General features: G+C 39.8%; 1 protein-coding gene and 2 non-coding genes across 14 annotated transcripts in view; 1 reads left to right on the forward strand and 2 right to left on the reverse strand.

The window, feature by feature from the left end:
- Nucleotides 1–27,539, forward strand: part of PHC3 (polyhomeotic homolog 3) — an 87,405-nt gene that overhangs the window by 17,248 nt on the left and 42,618 nt on the right. For 7 of the 12 annotated variants that reach the window (XR_643947.4, XM_009201379.3, XM_003894849.4 and 4 more), the window contains exons 5-6: nucleotides 15,819–15,977; nucleotides 19,478–19,576. The exons of 1 other annotated variant lie outside the window; for it this stretch is intronic. Coding sequence is in view for 10 of the 11 variants with exons in the window: in XM_009201379.3 (XP_009199643.1) it covers nucleotides 15,819–15,977; nucleotides 19,478–19,576 (258 nt within the window). In the remaining variant the exon portion in view is untranslated. The remainder of the gene's footprint in view (nucleotides 1–15,818; nucleotides 15,978–19,477; nucleotides 19,577–27,539) is intronic. 4 more of the 12 variants (XM_021934668.2, XM_021934669.2, XM_021934670.2 and 1 more) reach the window with 2 other exon arrangements.
- Nucleotides 4,465–4,526, reverse strand: LOC116273973. Its single transcript, XR_004182461.1, has one exon. It is a non-coding gene; the product is annotated as a U7 small nuclear RNA (small nuclear RNA).
- LOC116273924 lies at nucleotides 15,116–15,222 on the reverse strand. Its single transcript, XR_004182427.1, has one exon. It is a non-coding gene; the product is annotated as a U6 spliceosomal RNA (small nuclear RNA).

The raw sequence follows: 27,539 nt of genomic DNA on the forward strand, positions 1-27,539 counted from the left end.
ATTGGCTTCTATTGATTGTCTTTTTCATTCATTTTGAGGTTTTCCTGGTTCTAGATGTGATGAGTGATTTTTTATTGAAACTTGGATGTTTTTAGTATTATGTTGTGTGATTAGTGATCCTATTTGACCTTTTAATTTTGGCTGTTTCTCAGTGGGAGAGTGTGCTGCCTTCTTCATGCAGTATGAGGGTGCAAGTGTGAGTCCCCATATGGCATGAAATACAGGGGGTACAAGTACAGATTCCCCAGTTAGCCTCCATTGACACTTGAAGGGATGTTCCTCTTAATTGCTAAGCTGGGGTGGGAGTTCTGGCTCCTCACTAGGCCTTTACTGAAGCCTCTCTGGCTAGAAGGAATGGGAGTACCTTTTACTCTCCCCACATGGTCTCCACTGAGACTGCAGGGTGCATGGGTGTGGTGGTGGTGGTTTATCATCACCTGGCTAGGATGAAAGTCCTGTTCTCTATATGGCCTTCTCTGACATGAACCTGTTGGAGGGGTTGAGGGAGTTGGAAAATCAGGTTCTTTGCAGACATGGGTGGGGTCACAGTTTTTTTCTGTAGTGTTTGGTTGGAGTAGAGTAATTATTGTCTAAAACTTTTCTGTGTTGCAAGACTGTCCCTTTCCTGGTCCTTTGGTTAGAAAGAGCAGGCTTTTGTTGGGGGATTTTTGTTTGTGCCTGTGGTGTTTCTGGGTTATTGACTTCTTCATTTCCACCCTCCAAGTGTGGGTTATAAGAGGTAAAATGAAAACCCAGAGAATTCGTTACCATGTTGTGTACTCGATCCTGAGGTCTCTAGCCAGTCTGTGTATTTTTTCCTCTACCTTTTGGGGTCTTCTTAGGTTTATTTTATATGTAACGTAAGAGTTTTTAGTTGTTCTTGGCAGGAGGAATAGGCAAAAGTATGTCTACTCCATTTTTTTGGAAGCAGAAATCTTGTCATTTAACTAATTTTTTAAAAGTTATTTGCATGTGTCCATTTGATTATGCAAGCAGAAGATCTGTAATGGTACACAACAAACTGTTATTAGTGGTCATCTCTGAGGAAGGAGGTTGAAGAGCTTTACTTTGTTAATTTTTATATTGTCTAAATAAAATTGAACAAACTATTGTTGCCTAAGGAATAGATAACACAAATGTATAGAGTAAAAGTGACTACCTCCCTTCAGTAATCCCATTTTCTCTGACAAAGTTTTGTTTAAAGCTTTCCTATATGTTTTATTTTTTACTTTTTTTTTTTTTTTGATTAGGAGATACTATCTCACTCTATTGCCCCAGCCGGAGTACAGTGGCATGATCATAGCTCACTGCAGCCTCAAATTCTCAAGCAATTCTCCTGCCTCAGCCTACTGAGTAGTTGGGACGATGGGTGCATGCCTCCACACCCAGCTATTTTTGTTTGTTTTTTTTATAGAGAAGGGATCTCACCGTGTTCCTCTGGCTGGTCTTGAACTCCTGGCCTCAAGTAGTCCTGCCTCAGCCTCCCAAAATGCTGGGATTATAGGTGTGAGCCACTGTGCCTGGCCTGCTTTCCTATATTATTACTATACCTGCCTGCCTGCCTCCTTGCCTGCCTGCCTGCCTGCCTTCCCTCCTTTTTTTTTTTTTTGATGGAGTCTTGCGCTGTCACCCAGGCTGGAGTGCAGTGGCACGATCTCAACTCACTGCAACCTCCACTTCCTGGATTCAAGAAATTCTTGTGCTTCAACCTCCTGAATGGCTGGGATTACAGGTGCCCACCACCAAGCCTGGCTAATTTTTGTATTTTTCGTAGAGACAGGGTTTCACCATGTTGGCCAGGCTGGTCTTGAACTCCTGACCTCAGGTGATCTGCCTGCTTCGGCCTCCCAAAGTTCTGGGATTACGGGTGTGAGCCACCATGCCCGGCTGACTATGCATTTCTATACATAAATATAAATAAGCTTATAGTTAATTTTGTTTGTTTTCATGTGAAGGCAGTGCTATCAGACACACACGCGCGCGCACACACACACACACACACTTGCTTTACTAAATATTTGGGCATTTTCAGCTGGAAAGGATTATGTGGCTGAAAACTACAATCATAAGTCTCTGAGTGACTTAAGGGCTATGTATATGTCATTCTCTTTCCTTGTTGCATTTGGCCCTATAACTACATTAATCCCTGGTATTTTGACTTCAACTCACTATACTATTCTGTCAGAAAGGGAAAAAACTTGTTTTTTTATTTATGGCTTTCTAATTATGATGCTAGACAAGATGAGCTTTTGAAGCCCAGTTTTATGACTTTATTCATTCATGCATTCACTCATTCAGTCATCAGATATTTATTGAGCATTTAATATTTGCCAAATCCTCTTCTAGGTGCTGAGGATACAGTAACACAACAAACAAATCTCTTTCCTCATGGAGCTAGGGATAGATGAACATTAAACAAGTACATAGTATGTCAGATGATGGTAAGTGAGAGAGAAAAATCAAGGAAAGGGAATGGACTGAGGGAATATGCCATTTTAATTATGATGGTCAGGGAAAGCCTTGTTAATAAAGGTGGCCTTTTTAAGGATGGTGAGGAGGGCAGATATGCACAGGGAACAGAAAGGAGGACAGTGTGGCTGGAGTGGAATGAGAGAGTGGGAGTGTGGTTTAGAGTTGACATCAGAGAGGTAATTGTGATCCTAATCATGAGGAAATTATAAGACCTTTGGATTTTAGTAAGTATGAGTTGGGAAACTATTGGAGAACTGTTCTGGTATGGAAGTAACATGATCTCAAATTGGTTTTTGAGAGTAGGTTCTAGGGGCCAAAGATAGAAGCATGGAGTTAAATGTTCTTGTAATAATTCAAATGGAAAGATATTGGCAGTTTGGATCATGATGTTGATATTAGAGGTGGTGAAAAGTGGTTAGCCAGATTTTGAATTTTTTTTAACATTTAATTATAGAACTTTGGATATGTTTTGAAAGGAGAGCTAACACAAGATACGCTGATGCATTGAATAAAAGATGTGAGGAGTCAAGGGTGACTCCATAGTATTTTGGCTGAAGCATCTGGAAAGATTGGGAGCTAAAGGAGGTATTGGAGAAGAAAATTAGGAGTTTGATTTTGGACATGTTAAGTTTATGATGTGTATTAGACACTCACCTGTAGTATTGAGTAGGCATTGGTTATGTGAGTTTGGAGTTCATGTGGGAGGTTTCATGATTAATGATGTCTCATGCAGCTCCTTGAATGTTCATGTCACACGAGTACTTGATGACTTCACTACTGTTCATGGTGTGATGAGAGAAAGTTGGGTAGAATGGAGGAGATGAGGGACTTGGGTTCTAATCTTAAATTCTGTGACTGACTGTTAATGTGACTTAACTAAGTCATTTAACCTCCCTGCCTGCCAATTTTCTGTAAAATTAAATCGTCTAATTAAATGGTTTTAGTCTTTTCATCCAGATATCCTTGGATCTGTATCATAGAGAAAGTTCAGGAAATGATGCTATGGACTGAATTATGTCCCCCATATTCATATGTTGAAGCCTAACTCGGACTGTATTAGAGATAAGACCTTTAGGGATGTGATATAAGTTAAAGGAAGTCATAAAAGTGGAGCCCTGATCTGATAGAATTGGTTTCTTATAAAAGAAGAGGAGACACTAGCAATTTCTCTGCTATGTGAGGACACAGTGAGAAGGTGGCAGTCTGCAAGCCAGGAGGAGAGCCCACACCAGAAACAATCTGTGGGCACCTTAATTTCAGACTCCCAGCCTCTGAAAGTGTGCAAAATAAATTCCTGTTGTTTAAGTCAGGGGTGAGGCCATGGACCGGTACTGCTTTGTGGCCTGTTAGGAACTGGGCCTCACAGCAGGAGGTGAGTGGTGGGTGAGCAAGTATTATCGCCTGAACTCCGCCTCCTGCCAGATCAGCGGCAGCATTAGATTCTCACAGGAGCGTGAACCCTATTGTGAACTGCACATGTGAGGGATCTAGGTTTGAAAATCTAATGCCTGATGATCTGAGATGGAACAGTTTCATCCCAAAACCCATTTTCCCCACCCTGTCTGTGGAAAAATTGTCTTCCATGAAACCAATCCCTGGTGCCAAAAAGTTTGGGGACCACTGGTTTAAGTGACCCAGTGTGTGGTATTTTATTATGGCAGCCTCCATAGACTGACGTGACAGACTGGGGTCTGGGCCTTATCTTACGTAAGCTTTAGCCAGCCAGAGCAGTTCTGTGATCTGTTTGAATCTCAAGTTCTGAATAAGACTGTGTTTATTAATAAGAAAAAAGTTTGAGAACTTTTTCATGTTTAGATGTTAATCTAGGATTATGTGAGGGTTTCTTAAATAGTTTATATGTGTTATAAAAATACACATGCCCATCACATAGTAGGTACTTAATAAATACTTGTTGAAAGATGTATGGTAGGTAATAAGTATCAGCTAGAATATGCAATGATATTAATGTTCTTTTTGCATGTTTGTTTTTTTATGGGCTTTCCAGCAAAAAGCAGAAAGCCTGGTAGATAAATTCTAAAAGAACTGTAACACTATTAATGTTAACTCTTTTTTTGTTTTTTGAGACTGTCTCACTCTGTCACCCAGGCTGTAGTGCAGTGGCATGATCTTGGCTCACTAGAACATGTGCTTCCTGGGTTCAAGCGATTTCCTGCCTCAGCCTCCTGGGTAACTGGGATTACAGGTTACCCACCACCACACCCAGCTAGTTTTTTTTAGTATTTTCAGTAGAGACAGGGTTTCACTATGTTGCCCAGGCTGGTCTCAAACTCCTGACCTCAGGTGATCTGCCCGTTTTGGCCTCCCAAAGTGCTAGGATTACAGGTGTGAGCCACCGTGCCGACCTAATGTTAATTCTTGATTATTGCAATGCAGAGAATTATTTTAGGATATATTCTAATTGCCTGAGATTGGGTTATAGAAGAGTTTCTAATCCTGACCCCTGTAATGAGATTCTTTGGTTGCCTGTTACAGCAAATAGATCTATTGTCCAACGTCGTGCTACTTGCTCTGGTGGTATATGTAAGTCAAAGTTTCTTCCCTCAGGGAGTATGCATTTGAAGAACTATGCTTAGATATATCAAACAGTACATGATATAATAGTATATAATCAAGTTATAAATGTCATAGGAGTTAACAGAAAAGAGATCTTTGGGGATTGTATTACAGTAGCTGAGGAATGCTAAACTTTTAAAACAGGTAGAGTTTGCAGAGAAGAGGTCTCACCGTGAGATCATGATCCTGAAACAGGAGAGGTTAGATTCAGAGATTCATTACTATGTGGGGTTCTGTGTTAGTCTTCCACATTCCTGAGGACAATCTATGCCAGTACTTTTTTATTGAGTGCCTACTTGGTGTCAGGTGCCGAAGATTGAAAGTGAACAAAGGTTTTAGAGTATAACGAGGATACAGACAAGTAAATAGTCAAAGGACAGTATGATAAGAATTTTGTTTTGCTGGAGTATCTTATAACTTTCTTTTAAAGGCTATGTGGAAGAAAAACTAAATATTTGTGGGCCTGAAAATTACCTCTTCTTTTTTATAATTATCTCTACATGAATTCTATATTGAAAATAATTTTTCTCAGGAAATTTGAAAGCAAATATTTTTTTCAAAATTTTAGTATTGCTGAAGAAAAGGCTGTTGTTAGTTTCATTATCATTCTTCTGGGGTAACTGCCTGTTCTTCCTTTCCAGAATCTTTGAGATTTGCCTGCTTGCTTAAGTTTTTTATTTTGTAGTTTCATGGGAATATGTCTAGATGTCATTGTGTAGGACACCTGTTGGGCCCTCTCAGTGTGAAACTAGGTTTTTAATGATCATGTATGTGAAACTAAACAAATTTGCAATAAGTTAATTTTGTTCTTTAATGATCATATATGTGAAACTAAACAAATGCATGAGAAATTAATTTTCTGTTTTCTCTGTTCTCTCTTTCTGGAGCTCTTGGTTGAATGTTGACCTTTCTGGATTGATCCTTTATCTTGTTTACCTTTTCACTTACTGTCTTTTTGTGTGTGTGTGGGATATTTCCTCAACTTTTTCTTTTAGCTCTTTCTTTGACTTTTTAAAAAAAATTTTTGGTTCAGCCACTATATTTCTAATTTCTCAGAGCATTTTCTTGTTTTCTCATTGTTCTTTCAAACTAATATTCTGTTTTTCTATTATGGATAAAATTCTTTGGATCTCTGTTATGCTATTTGTCAGATTTTATTTTACTTTTATTTTCACTTTTTTTTTTTTTCCCAAGACAGGTTCTCACTTTGTTGTCCGTGCTGGAGTGCAGTGGTGTTAATATGGCTCATTGCAACTGCTGCCTCCCAGGCTCAATTGATCCTCCCTGCTTATCCCCTCAAGTAGCTGAGATTTTAGTCGTACGCCACCACACCTGACTCATTTTTGTATTTTCTGTAGTGTCAAGGTCTTGCCATGTTGCCCAGGCTGGTCTCAAACTCCTGAGCTCAAGTGATCCACCTGTTTCAGGCTCCCAGAGTGCTGGGATTACAGGTGTGAGGCACCGTGCCTGGCCTATCAGATTTTTTTTTCTTTTTCTTTTTTTCTTTTTTCTTTTTTTTTGAGATGGAGTCTTACTCTGTCGCCTGGGCTTGAGTGCAGTGGCATGGTCTTGGCTCACTGTAACCTCTGCCACCCAGGTTCAAGCGATTCTCCTGCCTCAGCCTCCCAAGTAGCTGGGATTACAGGCGCCCGCCACTGTGCCCACCTGATTTTTTGTATTTTTGGTGGAGACAGGGTTTCACCATGTTGGCAGGCTGGTCTCAAACTTCTGACCTCGTGATTCACCTGCCTCGATTTTTTGTTGAGATAGAGTCTCTATCACCCAGGCTAGAGTGCAGTGGCGCGATCTAGGCTCACCATGTCTGGCCCCCATTGAGTATTTAATTTTAAAGGATCATATACTGCATTGAAGACTCTTTTTTCCTTTTAATATAAAAAAGGCTTCCTGTCTTTTTTTTCTTCTGTGACATTTGAAGAGCTCAGGTCAACTTACCTTATGGAATGTCCGATAGTCTAGATGTGTCTGTTTCCTCAATCCTTTTTTACTGTATCAATTGCTATTTTAATGGGGTTTAGTAGGAGGGATAAGCAAATGGTTTGTTTCTTTATTATCTTCTTTATTTATTGGTTGTAAATACGATTTTTAATGAGTGTATAATGTTCTACCATTTTTAAAAACTACTTTTCTCTTGCTGGTGGTTTTAATTTTTCCATGTTTTTGCTAATATAAGTAAACGTGTATTGACTATTTTATTATATATATTTGTATACATTTTTAGTTATTTTCTTCTTAAAAATTTCCTAAGAGCATATTCAGTGGGTCAGTGAGATTGTTTTTAGATCAAGAACCTTAAAACTGTTCAGTTTTCTCAAACAATGTCCAAATCACATCAGTCACATATCAGAATCTATTTGATATATTTATGTTATATATGGGATGTAAATTTACCTGAGAGAAGATTATTTGCTTATAATCAGTCATTCTCAGTGTTCTGCTAGTGTCCTCATCCTTTATTATCTCTTTCAGGGTTTTTTTTTTTAGACTTCAAAACTCGTTGTTTTTAAGGATTCTTTAAAATATAATTTTAAGTGGTTGGGTGTAGAAGCCTTTTCCAAAACCTAATACTAGTGTGAGATAAAACTGTAGCCTGAATATCTGTATGGTCACAAGCAGCTTTACTGCATTTTTGTAAAATGTTCCAACAGTACAGAAAAAGTAAAAAAGGTATTAAGTTCCCTAAAGCCTCCTTTCCCTTTCAGTCATCTTCTTAGTTGGTTCTGTATCCCTCCAGATCTTATTCTATGTATTATGGACATATATGTCGTAGAGAAGTGTGCATATATGCATTTAGCACTCTTTTTTACACATTGTAAACACAGGTATTCTGCATTTTGTTTTTTTCCCTTAACAGTGTGTCTTGAGATCTTTCTATGTTTGCCAACAGAGATCAATCTCACTTAAGCTGCTGTGTGAGGTTGCACAGTGTGAATGGATTTTATTTTATGTAACCATCCCTGTTGGTGGACATTTTAAATTATTTCGAATATTTTAATTGTTTTGACATTGTAACTTTTCTTTCTAGGATGTCAAAATCTGGAAACATTGGGAGACTGAGGTTTTTTATGTTTGTTTTATTTTCACCAGCTTGTATTGCAGAAAGTAGAAGTAATGTTTTTCTAAAATAAATAGGATAGGTATTTTATTTCTTTGATTTATTAAAAACACGCTGTCTCACCTGGGTACTGTGGCTCACGCCTGTAATCCCAGCATTTTGGGAGGCCAAGGTGGGGGGATCACGAGGTCAGGAGTTCGAGACCAGCCTGACCAACATGGTGAAACCCCGTCTCTATTAAAAATACAAAAATTAGCCGGGCCTGGTGGCAAGCGCTTGTAATCCCAGCTACTCAGGAGGCTGAGGCAGGAGAATCGCTTGAACCCGGGAGGCGGAGGTTGCAGTGAGCCAAGATGGCGCCACTGTACTCCAGCCTGGGCGACAGAGCAAGACTCCGTCTCAGAAAGAAAACATGTAGTCTCTTAAAAAGAAAATTCTTCATGGATAGCTATTACTACTTAAAAGACTGGGCGCAGTAGCTCAGGCCTATAATCCCAACACTTTGGGAGGCCGAAGCGGGCCGATCACTTCAGATCAGGATTTTGAGACCTGGCCAACATGGCGAAACCCCGTCTCTACTAAGAATACAAAAATTAGCCATGCGTCGTGGTGGGCGCTTGTGGTCACAGATACTCAGGAGGCTGAGGCAGGAGAAGCATTTGAACCCAGGAGGCGGAGGTTGCAGTGAGCTGAGATTGTGCCACTGCACTCCAGTCTGGGCAGCAGAGCAAGACTCCATCTCAAGAAAAAAAAAATTCCATATAGGGCCAGGTATGGTGGCTCACGCCTGTAATCCCAGCACTTTGGGAGGCCAAGATGGGAGAATCACTTGAGCCCAGAAGTTTGAGACCAGCCTGAACTACATAGACCCCATCTCTTTTCTTAAAAAAATAAAATAAAAATAAAATTTTCGTATAGTATTTTACACTACTAATATTTGAAGTACCACATAGCAGTTCCCACTAAATAATGAGGCGATACTGTTTATAAGCTGCTTTAACATGATAAAAGCAAATTAATATACTAAGGTAAACATTAAAGAGCAAAATAGCATTTCCTCTCTGATTCTAAAATTAATACCTACATAGAAAAGTTAAAAACTTTAAAAAAATTAATCCTGGATTTTACTCCTAGAAGGCATTATATATACACCTTTGACATTTTGGTGACTGTTCTCACAGTTAGTGGTGCATGGGTGTGTGTGTTTCTATATTGAGTCTAGTCATATATCGTGTTATGAGTATGTATTATTGTGTGTATATTCCAATGCAGTCATTTTTCTTAACTTTTTTTTTTTGAGACAGGGTCTCACTCTGTCACCCAGGCTAGAGTGCAGTGCTGCAATCTCAGCACACTGCAACCTCCGCCTCCCAGGCTCAGGCGATCCTCCCAGCTCAGCCTCCTGAGTAGCTGGGACCACAGGTGTGCGCCACAATGCCTGGCTAATTTTTTGTATTTTTGGTAGATACAGGTTTTCACCATGTTGACCAGGCTGGTCTCGAACTCCTGAGCTCAAGCTATCCACCTGTCTCAGCTTCCCAAAGTGCTGGGATTACAGGCATGAGCCACTGTGTCTGGCCATCTTTCTTAACATATTTTTCACGTTTGTGATACGTATACACACACACATACATTTGTATGTAACTATATGAATGATACTCTACATGTTATTTTGCTGCCTTTTTACTCAGCAGTGGACATAAAAATCTTACAATGCCACTGAATACAGATACATCGTTCTTTTAATGTGAAGTATTTCTCTATTTAGGGTATACCTGATGGATTCTGATCAGTCAAACGGTAGAAACAGCTCTCAAATGGACTTTGGCTATGGGTAGTAATTTGTTGGAAACTCCTTTTGAGGACACTAACAGGTGGTTGGGAGTTAAGTGGCTTTTTCCGGCAGACTTGTTTTTTTCTGGTGTCTCTTAGAATTAGTGTCAGTGGGAAGACAGCTTGCAGTAATCAGACTCAGTGAGTGAGTTTCTTTGTGGAGTGTGACTTGAGATATGAAGTGACAGGATTGATAAGGGTCTTCAGTGAAAGGGAATTAGGAGTGTTGGGATGGAACTGACAGAGAAAATAATGGAAATTGGTAAGGACATCTGGTTTAGGTCAGCAGAGCAACAAAGGAAAAAGGAGAGCCTTATTAGTTGTGGTTAGGCTAGCTAGGGAGATGGACTTCTTGCAGAGGTGGCTACTGATCTGTTGGCCTTCATGAGTTGGGTGTTAGTAGATAGCTGCTTTTAAAATATTACTTGTTATATGGAACTTAAAAGTAGACACAACACTTGTTCTTTGATCTCACAACTTAGAGTAGAATACAGGTGGTCAGGGGGTTGCTAGTTTTCTTCCTCTTTTCTTTTTTAAGAAAAATAAAAGCATTCTGTTTGTACTTTGTGCTCTACTTCCTTAAAAAGCACTGTCAGGCTTGTTAGCTATCAGCCAATTTTTTTTTTTTTTTTTTTTTGAGACGGAGTCTTGCTCTGTCGCCCGGGCTGGAGTGCAGTGGCCGGATCTCAGCTCACTGCAAGCTCCGCCTCCCGGGTTTACGCCATTCTCCTGCCTCAGCCTCCCGAGTAGCTGGGACTACAGGCGCCGCCACCTCGCCCGGCTAGTTTTTTGTATTTTTTAGTAGAGATGGGGTTTCACCGTGTTAGCCAGGATGGTCTCGATCTCCTGACCTCGTGATCCGCCCGTCTCGGCCTCCCAAAGTGCTGGGATTACAGGCTTGAGCCACCGCGCCCGGCCCAATTTTTTTTTAAGAAGACTTTTATTACATTTTTCTTTAAAGAATGTGTAAATATCCTTACCAAGAGTACATTTCTTTCTTACTGTTTTTCGAAAGAACCACCAACTGAAAAAAAAGTTCCAAGGCGTATTATTACTGCAGAGATGAATTAGGGAGTTATCAGGATATTACAGAAGTACCCCAGATGCCAAAATACACGAGTCAGAAAAACTTAGGTCCAGTTTTTCCCTGTTGGTGATTTAATCTCTGGAGCAAAGCTTAATTAAATATTGCATGAATATGCCTTAAAATATGAAATATGCCTTAAAACAACATGACATTAATTAACCTAATAAACTTATTGAATAAAGACATTTTGTAGATACTGGATATATGAAGATGAATAACACATGGCCCCCACCCTTAAAGAAATTATTATTTAGAAGGATGAGATAGAAGTATATGCCAAAATATATGGATGGTAACAATTAGGCAAAAAAGAGGGGGAATAGTCAGTTCTGCTTTGGGATATGGGAATGCCTGAAAAAGCTTATTAGAGCAGGTGAGTTTTGAGAACGAGTTGTTTACTATGTAGCTGCAGATGGGCTGGGGCATAGGGGTGGCAAGGATGCTCAATCTAGTCAGGAATATTATCGCCAGTGCCATAGAGGACTGAGATCGTGATGTTACGAATACTTTGCTACGGGTAATGGGAAGGTTGTGTGTGGAGTGGGAGGAGATGATGCTAGAGACGTTGTCAGGGAAGGTTTAACTTTATCCAGAAGATTCTTAAATGGGTAATTAATAAAATCAGGGAAAGATTATCTGGCAAGTAGAAGGGGACAAGATTCCAGTAAGAGGTATCAGTTTGCAGATATTAAAGTAATCAAGCCGGAAATGACATGGGCCCAAAGTCTCAAACTAAGTGATGAAAAATCGAAATGGAAATTAGGAGACAAAAAGGTGTATTAGAAACAAGACACATGACTGATTTTTGTGTGTGTGGTAAAGGAGAGGGAAACATCAGGATGTCTTTCAGATACTATGTCTTGGAGAATTTTAGAAAATGCCAGTGCCATTTGAAGAGAAGCTATTTTAAAAGGAATAAATAATTAGTTTGCTGCTTGAGCATGCCAAGTTTGAGCTGGTAGTAGATACCCAGAAAGATGTGTTCTGTAGGTATTTGGATCTGGAACTTCAAAAAAGGGGTTATAGTTAAGAATCAAGAGTCATCAGGATTGAATTGTTTGAAACCATGGAAGTAGATACAATAATCTAGGAATTCAAGAAGAAAAGTGTGGCCTGGTGCGGTGGCTCATGCTGGTAATCCCAGCACTTTGGGAGGCTGAGTTGGGGGTATCCCTTGAGGCCAGGAGTTTGAGACAAGCTTGGGCAACATGATGAAACCCTGTCTCTACAAAAAATACAAAGATTAGCTGGGTGTCGTGATGCATGCCTGTAGTCCCAGCTACTCAGGAGGCTGAGGTGGGAGGATCATCTGAGTCCAGGAAGTTGGGGCTGCAGTGAGCCATGATCACTCCACTGCACCCCAGCCTGGGTGACAGAGGGAGACCCTGTCTCAAAAAAAAAGGAAAAGTTTTTTTTCCAAAACAGAGCACTAACATTTTGGGAGTGGGTCCAAAAGAAGAGCTGGTAAAGAAGACTGAGAGGGAATGGTCTGAAAAGAATCCACTGAATTTGTCAGTTAGATGTTGGTGACTATTGTTAAGGCGGTTTCAGTGATGTGTTAGGAGTAGGGTCCAAATTACAAAATAGGCCGGGTGCAGTAGCTCACGCTTGTAATCCCAGCACTTTGGAAGGCCGAGGCAGATGGATCATGAGGTCAGGAGATTGAGACCGTTCTGCCTAACACGGTGAAACCCTGTCTCTACTAAAAATACAAAAAAAAAAAAAAAATTAGCCGGGCATGGTGGCGGGCGCCTGTAGTCCCAGCTACTTGGGAGACTGAGGCAGGAGAATGGCGTGAACCCAGGAGGTGGAGGTTACAGTGAGCCGAGATCACGCCAGTGCACTCCAGCCTGGGCGACAGAGCGAGACTCCGTCTCAAGAAACAAAACAAAACAAATTATAGAATAATTCTGTATTGTATTAGTGGTATTTATGCATTGAATTATACCTTTAAATATTGTATTAAAATAATATGTGATATATATACATTTAGAGAATTAGACAACCAGCTCTCATGTGCCTACTATATAGTTTTTTAAACTTTTATTTTTAAATAATTATAAATTAAATTCCTATAAATCATAGGAAGTTGCAAAAGTAGTACAGAGAGGTCCTCCTATATAGACTTCACTCAGCTTCCTCCAGTTACCATTCAGTTTAACAAGTGTCCTGGGTTAGTTCAGATGTTAATGTCTTGGGCTGGGTTATGGAACCATACAGGGAATATGGATGTGGGTTCCATAGCCCTACCTCGTGTAAGCCTTCTTTCCCTGCCTCCACTAGGAGCAGAGCAAATGCAAGCTGCTTTGCTGTTTCTCAGAATGTATGGATGGAGCTTTTCCAGCTCCTTTTTACATATTGGGCAGCTCTTTTTAGGATTTTGGCTCAAAATAGGGATTTGACTTGTAGCCCTCCCCTGAAATAAGCACAAAGGTGGATCTTCTGGCTCTATAGGCCCAATATACCCTTATTATACACTGCCTTGGTGTCAGCTGAGGTGACATCTGTGGCTTTGAGTTTCTTCCTTTCTATCACCAAGAATTTCCCTCTCCCAGCTTTTCTCTCCCTTTTGGAGTTCAGCTGTATATTCTAATTTTTCATGTTGATCTAGCATTTCAGTGATACTGTTTGGTCACATGGATGTATTAGTCCAGTCTGCCTTGTTGCTTGAATAAGAAGTCCAATAAAATTTCTTTTTTTCTAATAAAATATTTATTAATTGTATTCGCTGCTTTGTTCCACAAAAATGATTTGGGGTTGGATTATATTATTCTCTCTTTAAAAATATTATTATTATTATTATTATTATTACTACTACTACTACTACTACTATTTGAGACAGTCTCGCTCTGTCGCCCAGGCTGGAGTGCAGTGATGCAATCTTGGGTCACTGCAACCTCTGCCTCCCGGGTTCAAGTGATTCTTTTGCCTCAGCCACCTGAGTAGCTGGGATTACAGGCACGTGCCATCACGCCTCGCTAATTTTTGTATTTTTAGTAGAGATGGGATTTCACCACGTTGGTCAGGCTGGTCTCAAACTCCTGACCTCATCATCTGCCCACCTCAGCCTCCCAAAGTGCTGGGATTATAGGCTTGAGCCACCGCTCCTTGCCAAAAAATATTATTTATTTTTAAAATGGGTAATATATGTATGTGGTCTAAAGTTAGATAAAAAAGGAGTATGCTTTTTCTTTTCCCTGTTACCCTAGCCACCCCAGCCCAATGTCCCTTTATAGATACAACCAGTTACCAGTTTCTTATGTATCCTTCTAGAGGTTAACAATGCACTAGTTCATTGGTTTTTTGGTTTTTTTTTTTTTTTAAGATGGAATGTCGCTCTTGTCAGCCAGGCTGGAGTGCCGTGGTGCAATCTCGGCTCACTGCAAGCTCCGCCTCCTGGGTTCATGCCGTTCTCCTGCCTCAGCCTCCTGAGTAGCTGGGACTACAGATGCCCGCCACCACGCTTGGCTAATTAAAAAAAAATTTTTTTTTTAGTAGAGGCGGGGTTTCGCCTTGTTAGGCAGGATGGTCTCGATCTCCTGACCTCATGATCCACCCGCCTTGGCCTCCCAAAGTGCTGGGATTACAGGTGTAGCCACCACGCCCGGCCAATAATGCACTAGTTTATTCTTTAACAGAGGTTTTAAACTTTAGTGTTTATAATTTAATTTTGTAGCCAATATTCAGGATTTTTCCATCTATTTGAAGTAGTAGCAATTGTATTTTCTTCTGCTTGCTTTTGAGTTACAGCCTTACACTAGTTATGTGTTACATGTATGTCTTTATATATGTGAATGGATTATCTGTGTTTTAATTTTTGTTCACAAACTCCTCAGAATGTGACAAAATAAACTGTTGATTAGAATGTTTTAAGTTATGTGGAATATTAAAATGAAACATTAGCTCTATTTTTTATTTTTAATTGACACATAATAACTATATATATTTATGGGATACAGGGTGATACTTGAATATGTGTATTCCGTGTATAGTGATCAAATCAGAGTAACTAGCATATTCATCGCCTCAAACATTGATCATTTCTTAGTGTTGAGAACATACAAAATCCTCTATTAAAACTAATGGAAAGCTTCATGAATTTGTATGTTATTTTTGGGCAGGAGCCATGCTAATTTTCTCTATATTGTTCCAATTTTAGTGTTTATGCTGCGGAAGTGAGCACTGGCCCTAATTTTTAGGAGGTAGTGGAAATGATATTTTAAGATGCTAGAAATCTTATTGAAACACATTGTAGCTATCCTTAAAAATTGTGGCTGGGTGCGGTGGCTCACGCCTGTAATCCTAGCACTTTGGGAGGCTGAGGCGGGTGGATAACCTGAGGTCAGGAGTTCGAGACCAGCCTGACCAACATGGAGAAACCCTGTCTCTAGTAAAAATACAAAATTAGCCAGGCATGGCGGCTGGTGCATGCCTGCAATGCCAACTACTTGGGAGCCTGAGGCAGGAGAATCACTTGAACCCCGGAGGTGGAGGTTGTGGTGAACCAAAATCACACAATTGCACTCCAGCCTGGGCAACAAGAGGGAAACTCCATCTAAAATAAAAATTGCCCTGATTACTAACCAATCCATGCCATTGTTTGCATATGTGCAAATAATTGCCCAAAGAGTTGAGGGGGTCTGTCATAGATAAAGGCTTCTCCTTTGGGTTCCTTAGCCACAGTTTATACCATTGATTGCCTGACTGCAGCTCGGTGTGAAATTCAGTAACATGGAGCAAGAAATGGAAGCCTATGACCTAATATGTTTTCTTCCTTAGATCAACCTCTCCACTTCTCCTACACCTGCACAGTTAATAAGCCGTTCCCAGGCTTCCAGTTCTACCAGCGGCAGTATTACCCAACAGACTATGTTACTAGGGAGTACTTCCCCTACCCTAACGGCAAGCCAAGCTCAAATGTATCTCCGAGCTCAAATGGTAAGATATGAGCTACCAAATTTTTTCAGTGTTTAAGGACTTGAGAGATCAAAATGTTTCTTGATTTGATACAATAAGAGGTATTTTTAATATTTAAGAAATGTTTAATTGTGTGTGTGTGTGTGCATGCGGGCGTGCCTTCAGCTCTTGTACATTATGTCATGAAAGATCCTACTTTTAATTAATAAATCTTCTTGGTGTCAAATAGTAATTATCACGTTGCAAAGCTAATAGAGATTCAGTAGCATAAGAGTGATTATTTTTTAATATCAAATTCATCGGAAACCTTTTTTTCATATTTTAACATCTCTGAAATTGGGATGCATTTTATAACTGATGGCATCTTGGTACTTACAGTGGTCCATGAAATCATTGCCTATTTTTGACAACTTAGATTTAGTGAAATAGAAATGTTAAAAAAACTTCGTTGTTAAAGTTAGAATTTGTATCCTAGGATTTTCTGAATTCTATATTGGAGTTCCGGATAGTTTCCCAGATGATTCTTAACTTTGGTTATTCCCATCTCAAGTTCTGCAAGGTTATTTGTGTTCTTGAGTTCATTTTGATCTTTTATGAATATAGGAATGTTAATTTGGTTATTCTGTATTTGGGTATCTACTGATTTCCTAATTTAATTGTTGAGCTTCTTTAAGGAATGTAGAAATTGGTTGACATGTATTTTATTTGATGTCTTTAAAGAAGCTAGACAAATGCATTGTCCCTAATATATTTATATTCTTTTTTGTCCAGTGGACTGAATATTTACCTGGATCTCCAGTTTTTTGTTGTTGTTGTTACTGTTTTTTGAGGCAGAGTCTCACTCTGTCGCCCAGGCTAGAGTGCAGTGGCATGATGTCTCCTCACTGCAACCTCTGCCTCCTGAGTAGCTGGGGTTACAGGTGCCTGCCACCGCGCCCTGCTAATTTTTGTATTTTTAGTAGAGACGAGGTTTCACCGTCTTGGCCAGGCTGGTCTCAAACTGCCGACCTCGTGATCCACCTGCCTCACCTCCCAGAGTGCTGGGATTACAGACGTGAACCACCACACCTGGCTTGGATCTTCAGTTTTTTTATCTAAAATTGCAAAGTTTCCAATCATTTAACTAATTCTGTGCTTTAAAATTAGGTTGAACCATTTGAAATGGTCGCTATTTGACTCTTTTTGAACTCTAAAATCAGCAGTTTCATACGGGTCAAACTAAATTGAATATCTTCTTTTTAGGTTTAGTCCTTTCAGGGTCTTGGTACTGGAAATTACCTTTTCAGGAAAGTTATGCCATTTGTCCCTCGGTGTCTGTGGTGGATTGTTGCCAGGCCCCACCCTCTCTGTCCCCTAAAATACTCAACTCTGAGGATGCTCAAGTCATAGTATTTGCATATAACCTATGCATGTCCTCCCATATACTTTAAATCATCTTTACGTATAATACTTAGTATAATGTAAACACCATTTAAATAACTTATATTGTTTAGGGAATAATGGCAAGAGAAAAGTTTGTACATGTTCAATACAGATGCAGCTGTCTTTTTTTTTTTTAACGAATATTGCTTTGATCTACAGTTGAATGACGAACTCCATAGATATGGAGGCCTCATTTTACTTTGTTGTTGAATTTACTTAAATTTAGTGTACTGAAGAACTGAAGTTTAAAAGGTCACTTAATTGGTCATTTAATTTTTCTAATTGTTTTTGGTCCTTGTTTGGTTGAACATTTTAACTTAGATAGCAAGAGGAACGGAATAATTTATACAATTTTTAAATAAAGTATTTACACGTTCTTTGAAACAAGTGTCAGATTTACTAAATTGAATTGATTGATCTCTAAGTGGATTGTATTGCCTTAGAAATTAATGGCATTTGGCTGGGCGTGGTGGCTCATGCCTGTAATCCCAGCAATTTGGGAGGCCGAGGCGGGCAGATCACTAAGATTGGGAGTTCGAAACCAGCCTGACCAACGTGGAGAAACCCTGTCTCTATTAAAAATACAAAAAATTAACCATGCATGGTGACTCATGCCTGTAATCCCAGTCACTCGGGAGGCTGAGGCAGGAGAATCACTTGAACCTGGAAGGCGGAGGTTGTGGTGAGCCGAGATTGCGTCATTGCATTCCAGTCTGGGCAACAAGAGTAAAACTCCATCTCAAAAAAAAAAGAAAAAAGAAATTAATGGCGTTTGTTTGAATATTGAAAAAAATTGAGCCGGGCACAGTGGCTCACGCCTGTAATCGCAGCACTTTGGGAGGCTGAGGTGGGCGGATCGCTTGAGGTCAGGAGTTCGAGACCAGCCTGGCCAACATGGTGAAACCCCGTCTCTACTAATAGTACAAAAATTAGCCTGGCGTTGTGGCGTATGCCTGTAATCCCAGCTACTCGGAAAGCTGAGGCAGGAGAATCGCTTGAACCTGGGAGGGAGAGGTTGCAGTGAACCAAGATCACATGACTACATTCCAGCCTGGGTGACAGAGACTCCATCTCACCAAAAAAAAAAAAAAAAAAAAAAAAGGGAAAAGAAAGGAAGGTGATAAGTAAAAACATTAAATGTCTTTTTGTTTTTTGATGTGAAGCTTTTTTTGCAGGCTCTTTTGTTGTTGAATTTTGACCGGTGTGGCATTTACTTTTAAAATGAATATTTCTTTTTTTTTTTTTTTTGAGATGGATCTTGCTCTGTCACCCGGGCCGGAGTTCAGTGGTGTGATCTCAGCTGACTGCAACCTCCACCTCCTGGGTTCAAGTGATTCTCCTGCCTCAGCCTCTCGAGTAGCTGGGATTACAGGCACACCCGGCTAATTTTTGTATTTTTAGTAGAGATGGAGTTTCACTGTGTTGGCCAGGCTGTCTTGAACTCCTGACCTCCAGTGATCCACCTGCGTTGGCCTTTCCAAAGTGCTGGGATTACAGGCGTGAGCCACCGCGCCAGGCCATAGAATGAATATTTCTTTACAAATAGTTTTAAAATGAAAGGGCAACCTGGATTTGCCCTATAGATCCTTTGTAGCGGAGTGAAATATTGGAGTGTAGCATGTGGCATAGTTATCCTTATGATAAAGAGGACTGAAAAAGCTTTTTTGGTGTTTCTTTTTGTTTCTCACTGAAATTTAATTTGTGTTCCAAAATAGTGACTGTAGTTGTTTACTTTAACTTTCCATTTTAGGAATCCTGCCACAGTAGTTTTGAGCTAGGAAAAATTTAACTATAATAGCTTATTTGAGACACAATTTGGTCTGAGAATTTCATATCACCAAAATATATTTTCTTTTTTGAGTACTGCTTTTTTTTGCACTCATCAGAATCATGAGCTGTTTCAAAAATGTTTATGATGTTTTTTGAGTTCTCTTATTATCAGAAACTTCTCTTTGTCATGTAAAACCTTTTGCTGAGGAGATAATCCTAAACTGCATTGTCTTTCTGTCACAAATTTCAGTCTCTCTTGCCTGCTGCACATTGTGTGTGGGACATGTTCTTTTGTCTTAGGGTATTTTTTTGGTTTTCTGTCTGTACAGCTGATTTTCACACCCGCTACCACTGTGGCTGCTGTACAGTCTGACATTCCTGTTGTCTCGTCGTCATCGTCATCTTCCTGTCAGTCTGCAGCTACTCAGGTGAGCTTGTCTAGCTTCATAATGTGTTACTTGAGATCTGGATCTTCAGGTTAAAGTTAAGCATTCCTTTTGTGTTTAACTTACTGATGGTTTCAGTGCTCTTTGTCATGCATTTCAGATTGAAATTTAATAAAATATAATGAGAACTTCAAGAAAATGTTTTTTCTGTTAAAATTATAATACCATTAAACACAGATATTTAGGTTATTTGACGTTGGTTGGTCAAGGTTAATGAGACTTTTTGTTAATGACATTCTGTGTTTAGTTTTATCATAAAGCAGATTTATTTCTCATGTGAGATATATTCTTTTGCTTAGATTGCTTTGCAGTATTCCTTATGTAATAACTAAGTCAAGAAGGATTTTAAGTTTGAAAGTGAATTAAACTAGACAAATTTAAAATTTTAAAAATTGGTCGGGTGCAGTGGCTCATGCCTTTAATCCCAGCACTTTTTGGAGGCCCAGGTAGGAAGATTGCTTGAGCTCAGGCATTAGAGACCAGCCTGGGCAAAATAGCAAGACCCGGTCTTTACTAAAAATAAAAAAAATTAGCTAGCTGTGGTGCTGTGCAGCTGTAATTCCAGCTTTTCAGGAAGCTGAGGCAGGAGGATCGCTCTAAGCCTGGGAGATTGAGGCTGCAGGGAACTATGATAGTGCCACTGGATTCCAGTCTGGGTGACACAGTGAGATTCATCATTACAGAAATGCAAATCAAAACCACAGTGAGTATCACCATACACTCACAAGAATGGCTGATACGAAGAAGACTGCTAATACTATATATTGGTGAGAATGTGGAACATCCAGATTCTCATACATTGCTGGTGAGAGGGTAAAATGGTATAGCCACGTGTTGGAAAAGACTTTGGCAGTTCCTCATGAAGTGAAACATACATGTAGCATGTGACTCAGCAGTTCTACTCCTTATGTTTACCCTGAGAGATGTGAAAACACATAAAGACATGCAAGCGAATGTTTATAGCAGCAGTACTCAGAGTAGCCCCAAAGTAGAAACAACCAAATGTCCTTTAACTGCTGAGTGGATAAACAAATTTTGATATATTCTTTTTTTTTTTTTTTTTTTTTTTTTTTGAGACAGAGTTTTGCTCTTGTTGACCAAGCTGGAGTGCAGTGGCGCGATCTTAGCTCACTGCAACCTCCACCTCCTGGGTTCAAGTGATTCTCCTGCCTCAGCCTCCCGAGTAGCTGGGATTACAGGCGCGTGCTACTACACCCAGCTAATTTTTTTTTCTTTTTTCTTTTTTTTTCTTTTTTAAATAGAAACAGGGTTTCACCATGCCAGGCTGGTCGTGAACTCCTGACCTCAGGTGATTTGCCCGCCTCAGCCTCCCAAAGTGCTGGGATTACAGGCATGAGCCACCACGCCCAGCCTCAATATATTCTTACAGTGGAATACTGCTCAGAAATACTGATGAATCTTAAAAACATGATGGTTAGCAAAATAACCTTGGTATAAGGAATACATACTCTATGATTCCATTATATGAAATTCTAGAACAGGCAAAACTATAGTGAAAAACAATCAGATAAGTGGTATTTGGGGTAAAAAGTAGGGGGAGATTGATTGGGAACGGGCATGAGTGAACTTTCATGGTTAAGGTGATGTTCTGTATCTTGGGGTAGTAATTATATGGTATATACATATGTCAAAACTCATTGTTTTGTTTTATTGTATGTAAGTTACACCTCAATAAATTTGCTAAGAATGAATTAGAGTGAATACATTTTAAATGAAAACAATTTGAGTTAGAATGTTACTTTGCATGATATTGCTGTATTCTGGTATTCTTCATAATGAATATTTTAGACTGCATATGGCAGAAATGGATATTTTAGGGTCATCATTGGCTTCTTATTTATAATATAATAGTTCTCAATCTTCTGGTAAAAAATAAAAAATGAGATAATAATAATCCTTGGTATTTTTGATAAAACCTCTGTATATGCATTTACAAATAAAGGCTGATTTTCATGTATTAATTTATAAAGATGATGGTCAGTTCATTTCAGGTTTCTCCTAACTTGCCCAGTGATTCTCTACAGTTTCTTAACTTTATTGGACTTTTTTTTTCCATATTGTTAAGGTTTTTCTTTCTTTTTTTTTTTTTTCGAGACGGAGTCTCGCTCTGTCACCCAGGCTGGAGTGCAGTGGCCGGATCTCAGCTCACTGCAAGCTCCACCTCCCGGGTTTACGCCATTCTCCTGCCTCAGCCTCCCAAGTAGCTGGGACTACAGGCGGCCACCACCTCGCCCAGCTAGTTTTGTATTTTTTTTTTGAGTAGAGACGGGGTTTCACCGTGTTAGCCAGGATGGTCTCGATCTCCTGACCTTGTGATCCGCCCGTCTCGGCCTCCCAAAGTGCTGGGATTACAGGCTTGAGCCACCGCGCCCGTTCTAAATGGGAGGGCGTGCTGCATGGGCCGGGAATCGAACCTGGGCCTCCCGCGTGGCAGGCGAGAATTCTGCCACTGAACTTTCAACTCTAAACTTTTATGTTTCTGGAATGAATTTGTTGAAGTAATCATCTTTTTAAATTAACTGATTGATTTATTTAGTTATTTATTTAATTTTTGAGATAGGGTCTCACTCTGTCACTCAGGCTGGAGTGCAGTGGCTCAATCATGGCTCTTTGTAGCCTCGACCTCCCTGGGCTCAAGCCATCCTCCTACCTCAGCCTCCTGAGTAGCTGGGATTACAGGTGTGCTCCCACACTTGGCTAGTCTTTGTATTTTTTTTTGTAGAGGCAGGGTTTCACCATATTGCCCAGGCTGGTCCTGAACTCCTGAGCTCAAGTGATCTGCCTACCTCGGCCTCCCAGACTTCTGGGAGTATAGGCATGAGCCACTGTGCCAGCCTGAAATAATGATCTTCTTTTCTTTTCTTTTGGTTTTATGAAAGCTAATAGAGCTAGAGCATCGTCAACTTCCAGAACATTTTAAATTTTATTTTTTCATTTATATTTGACTTTGTTCCAACTAAGATTTTAATTCATTTATAAGATGCGTACAATAAAACATTAGAAAGTAAATTGGAACCATGTAAGAAAAAAGACACAAATAAAACTAGGAAAGTGGCATGGAGCTAGGAGTGAAGTTGCTGCTCAGTTTACATGTATGAAGTTCTATATGGACTTAAGCTCCTACTTCAATCATTTATCATATGACTTGTACAAGTTGCCAAACATCTTTAATATTCATTCATATTTGTAGGGTAAAAGGATGAGTAATATATATCTTTAGTGTATAGAACATTACAGGCACTCAGTAAGTAATACTTTTTTTTTTGCAGAAGTCGGGGATAGGAAGACTTGGGTTCAAATTCTGACTTCAGCAACGTTTGCCAGCCAGATTGATTTTGGCCAGATTCATAGGATAGCATAGTGTTTATAATACGGACTTTGGAGCCAGAATCTCTGGGTTCAAATACTTGCTGTACCATTTTATTGTTACAAGTCCTTAACCTCTCACCTCAGTTTCAATTATATAAAATAAAATAACATTTATTATATATTTCATAAGGTTGCTATGAGGATTAAATATGTTAATAAATTAAAATAGAAGTGTCTGATAGCATTTACTAAATGTTTCATTTACTGAATTGTTTCATTTACTCCTTAAAACAACTCAGCTCTACTCTCGGAGCTGTTGCTTGCAGCTCAGAGTTTTTATAAGGAATAAATGAAACAATAAAGTACTTAACATAGTGCCTGCCACATAATAAGATACCACAAGCTACTAATTACTATTTTTGTTATGCATTGTCTGAAGATGAGTCACAAAGTTGGTTCTTAACTTTCAGGTAACTAATAGTGAAGGGAGAAAAGCAACCACTTAAAGAATTTATAGGCCAGGCAAGGTGGCTCACACCTGTAATCCTAGCTCTTTGGGAGGCAGAGGCTGGCGGATTGCTTGAGCTCAGGAGTTCAAGACCAGCCTGGTCAACATGGCAAAACCCCATCTATAGAAAAAATTTGCAGGGTGTGGTGGTGCGGGCCTATAGTCCCAGCTACTTGGGGGACTGAGGTAGGAGGATTGCTTGAGCCCAGGAGGTTGAGGCTGCAGTGAGCCAAGATCGAGCCACTGCATTCCAGACTGGGTGATAAAGTGAGACCCTGTCTCAAAAAAAAAAGAATTTATAGTTTCCAAGGTAAAACAAACGACCTGCTTAGGAAAACACAGCTGATTTTAACGTATTCTGAGGAGCACAATTTGTCTTGCTGGTACACATGAAGAAAACATCTTACTTCATATTTAAGGGTATTTTTAATGTGAATAGTCAAAATAATTTATAAAAGTGGCCTTTGGAGTCCAGATTGATGTGTTCTAGGTATGAGCCTCTGTGATCAGCCTTAATTCAAGGATAGATTTTTGAGGGGCTGGAGGAATGGATTGAACTTTAGGAATTTCTCTATGGATATTGTTTCTCTTCTCTGTACTTTTGAAATGGCAGTGAGTGAGGCTGGCATTGGTAGGTGATGCTCACACTTATGCACTCCAGTGATAACTTTCCTCAAGTTCAAGACTATTAGTTTTGGAAAATTTCTGCATAACTTTCTTGAGTTTTAAAATTATATTTGCAGTTAAAAAATTTATTTGTAGTTGTGAAATACCAAATCTGAAGTTGTATTTTAATACTCTTTAAGCTATAGAAGTCAGTTCAACAGTTGATTTTTCCTTAGTACTAAACATTTTTATACCATAGTGTAAAAAATGAGAAATTTGGAATATCTCACTTCTATTTACTATGTTAAATGCTCCATTCCTTCTCTCCACCTGGCACACCGACACGAAAACAGATTTTTGGAAAGATGTTATAGGGTGGAGTGTGTTAAGAGATGAACTGGGCATGGTGGCTCACGCCTGTAATCCCAGCACTTTGGGAGGCCAAGGCAGGCGGATCACTTGAGGTCAGGAGTGTGAGACTAGCCTGGCCAACATGGTGAAATCACGTCTCTACTAAAAATACAAAAATTAGCTAGGTGTGATGGTAGGTATCTGTAAACAGCCTGGCTAACTCACAAGGCTGAGGCAGGAGAATTGCTTGCACCTGAGAGATGGAGGTTGCAGTGAGCCAAGATCGCACCACTACACTCCTGCGTGGGTGACAGAGCAAGCCTCTGTCTCAAAAAAAAAAGGAGATGAGTAAGAAATCTGACCCAGAGGCTGGCAGAGTGGCTCACTTATGTAATCCCAGCACTTTGGGAGGCGGAGGCGGGTGGATCGCTTAAGGCCAGAAGTTCAAGATGAGCCTGGCCAACATGGCAAAACCCCATCTCTACTAAAAATACAAAAATTAGCTGGACATGGTGGCACAGGCCTGTAGTCCTAGCTACTCAGGAGGCTGAGGCAGGAGAATTGCTTGAACCCAGGAGGTGGAGGTTGCAGTGAGCTGAGATTGAACCACTGCCCTCTAGCCTGAGTGAGACTCTGTCTCAAAAAAAAAAAAAGGGAAAAAAGAAAAATAAATCTGACCCAGTAAATCCGAAGGGCTGTTCTTTATTCCCCAGATAGGCTTACTGGGGAATACTCTTAGAATTGAGAAAAAAAACCAGCCTTTTGGATTTAAAAGCTAAAAACTCAGCTCTACTGTCAGCAATATGACCCTCACTCTTAGGGATACTATGATAATTGCCATAGTATTTGTTAGATTCCAGTTAAATAATTGATGTGAGGGTATTTTGGCAGGGAAGCCCTCTATAACAATGTGAGATGTGAAATTAGCAAAAATAACTCATGCAAAATGTAGACTTTTTAAAAAGTCAGAAAGTTTTTGTAACTTGATTAAAGGAAAGGTTCAGATGAAATGAATGTGGGACATCAGAGTGCCCTAATATTCTTCTTCTTAGAAAGGATGTGTTTTCTTTCAAAAGGGAAGCTCTGTCAAGGAAATCTGTGTATGTGATCTTTCCACCAGCAGCTAAGTTAACTTTGTAATATATTTAGGCAGTGTAGCTTTCATGTTTGGAATTTATTTAAACCATGTCAATATTTAAGTCAAAATGATCATAGATATTTTAGCCATATTCTAAAATATATGTGTTCACATAAATAATATATATACAACATAGTGTATGTAAGTATATACACATTTTCTTTTAGAATTCCAGAAAACATAAGGAAAATTAAAAACACAAAGTGTATTATTCTATAGAAATGGATATGCTGCAGGTTTCAGGGTTCATTGTGTCAAATCCTCGTTTACTGTGAATATACTTTTCATTTGAGGGAATGCTTTCCAGTTTTTCAGATTATTATCCTTTGGTTATCATTACTATGAAGTCTACTTTATAGATCACTTGTGGCAAATGTTAAATTTTATATTATCTTTCTCTTGCTTCCTGGAAGATTTTAATGTGCCTCTTCTAGATACTTGTTGAGATGTTTTTGGTAAACATGAACAGATTTTAATGTTAGCATAAGAACACGATGAAGAGAACTAACTAAGTGCTTACCAAAAAATTAGCCATGTAATATGTATTTCAAAATCATACATAGGAGAATACCTCAGACTTGTGAAGTTTCTATTAAGTCTGCAGCACCGAGCTGCAGGGAGTATAAAAATGAATGTTGAGATGAGAGTCTACTAGCGAGTCTCAGTATTTCACAGACATACATTTAGTAATTCTAAATCAAGTTAGATATTTGTCAGTTCAGTAGGCCAGTAATGACCCAAATGCTATGGGAAAGTTGTTCCAGAAGGGAGGAAGAAACCCTTTTCTAACCGGGGACTTTGGGCATGTTTCTTAGGTAGGGTAAGAGGGATTTTACTGGGCTTAGAAGAATGGGTTTGGCTTCAAAAGACAGCTTTGAGAAAAGATGGCATTTAGGCAGGAGGTGCTTAAATAAGAGCGCCAAATGAAGGAAGTGGAAGGTATATTTGGAGAATAGTGAGCAGAACAGTTTGGGTGAAATATGAGAACTGTGGGCTGGAGGAATAGAAACTGGGGGGTTGAAGTGGGTTTTGGCCTAGGTTGTGGAGGGCTTTGAGTGGCAATCTGAGAAATCTGGATTCTAATATTTCCTCTTTTTTTTTTTTTTTTTTTTGAGACAGTGTCTCACTCTGTTGCCCAGGCTTGAGTGCAGTGGTGTGATCTCAGCTCACTGCACCCTTGCCTCCGGGTTTCAAGCAATTCTCCTGCCTCAGCCTCCTGGGTTGCTGGGACTACAGGCACCTGCCACCACACCCGGCTAATTTTTGTATTTTTAGTAGAGACGCCGTTTCACCAAATAGGCCAGACTGGTCTCGACCTTGTGATCTGCCTGCCTCAGCCTCCCAAAGTGCTGGGATTACAGGCGTGAGCCACTGTGCCCAGCCAGTATATTTTGTTTTTGCATTAAACTTTAATAATACAGTGGTTATTATCCATTTATGTTTACATTGGTATGAAATATGAGAAAAATCAGGTAAGACACTCCGTATGGTTTCAGTTAAAAAATTCTTTGAGTAGCTTAGAATAGAACTGATGAAAACTTTGGCCTGAAGTATAGCTTTTTGTTTTTCTTTTTTTTTTTCTTTGAGACAGTGTCTTGCTCTGTCACCCAGACTTGGGGGGCAATGGCGCATTATCTTGGCTCACTGCAACTTCCACCTCCCAGGCTCAAGCAATTCATGCCTCAGCCTCCCGAGTAGCTGGGATTACAGGCATGCGCCACCATGCCTGGCTAGTTTGTATATTTTTAGTAGAGACGGGTTCCCTGTGTTGGCGAGGCTGGTCTCAAACTCCTGACCTGAAGTGATCCACCCACGTCGGCCTCCCAAAATGCTGGGATTACAGGTGTGAGGCCCCACGCCCAGCCTGAGAAAGGACAGCTTGTTTTGGAGACAGAGTCTCACTCTGTTGCCCAGGCTGGAGTGCGGTGGTGCCACCTGGCTCACTGTAACCTCTGCCTCCTGGGTTCAAGTGATTTTCCTGCCTCAGCCTTCTGAGTTGCTGGGGCTACAGA

The sequence above is a fragment of the Papio anubis genome, chromosome 2, assembly GCF_008728515.1.
Source record: "Papio anubis isolate 15944 chromosome 2, Panubis1.0, whole genome shotgun sequence".
In the NCBI taxonomy this organism is placed as follows: Eukaryota; Metazoa; Chordata; class Mammalia; order Primates; family Cercopithecidae; genus Papio; species Papio anubis.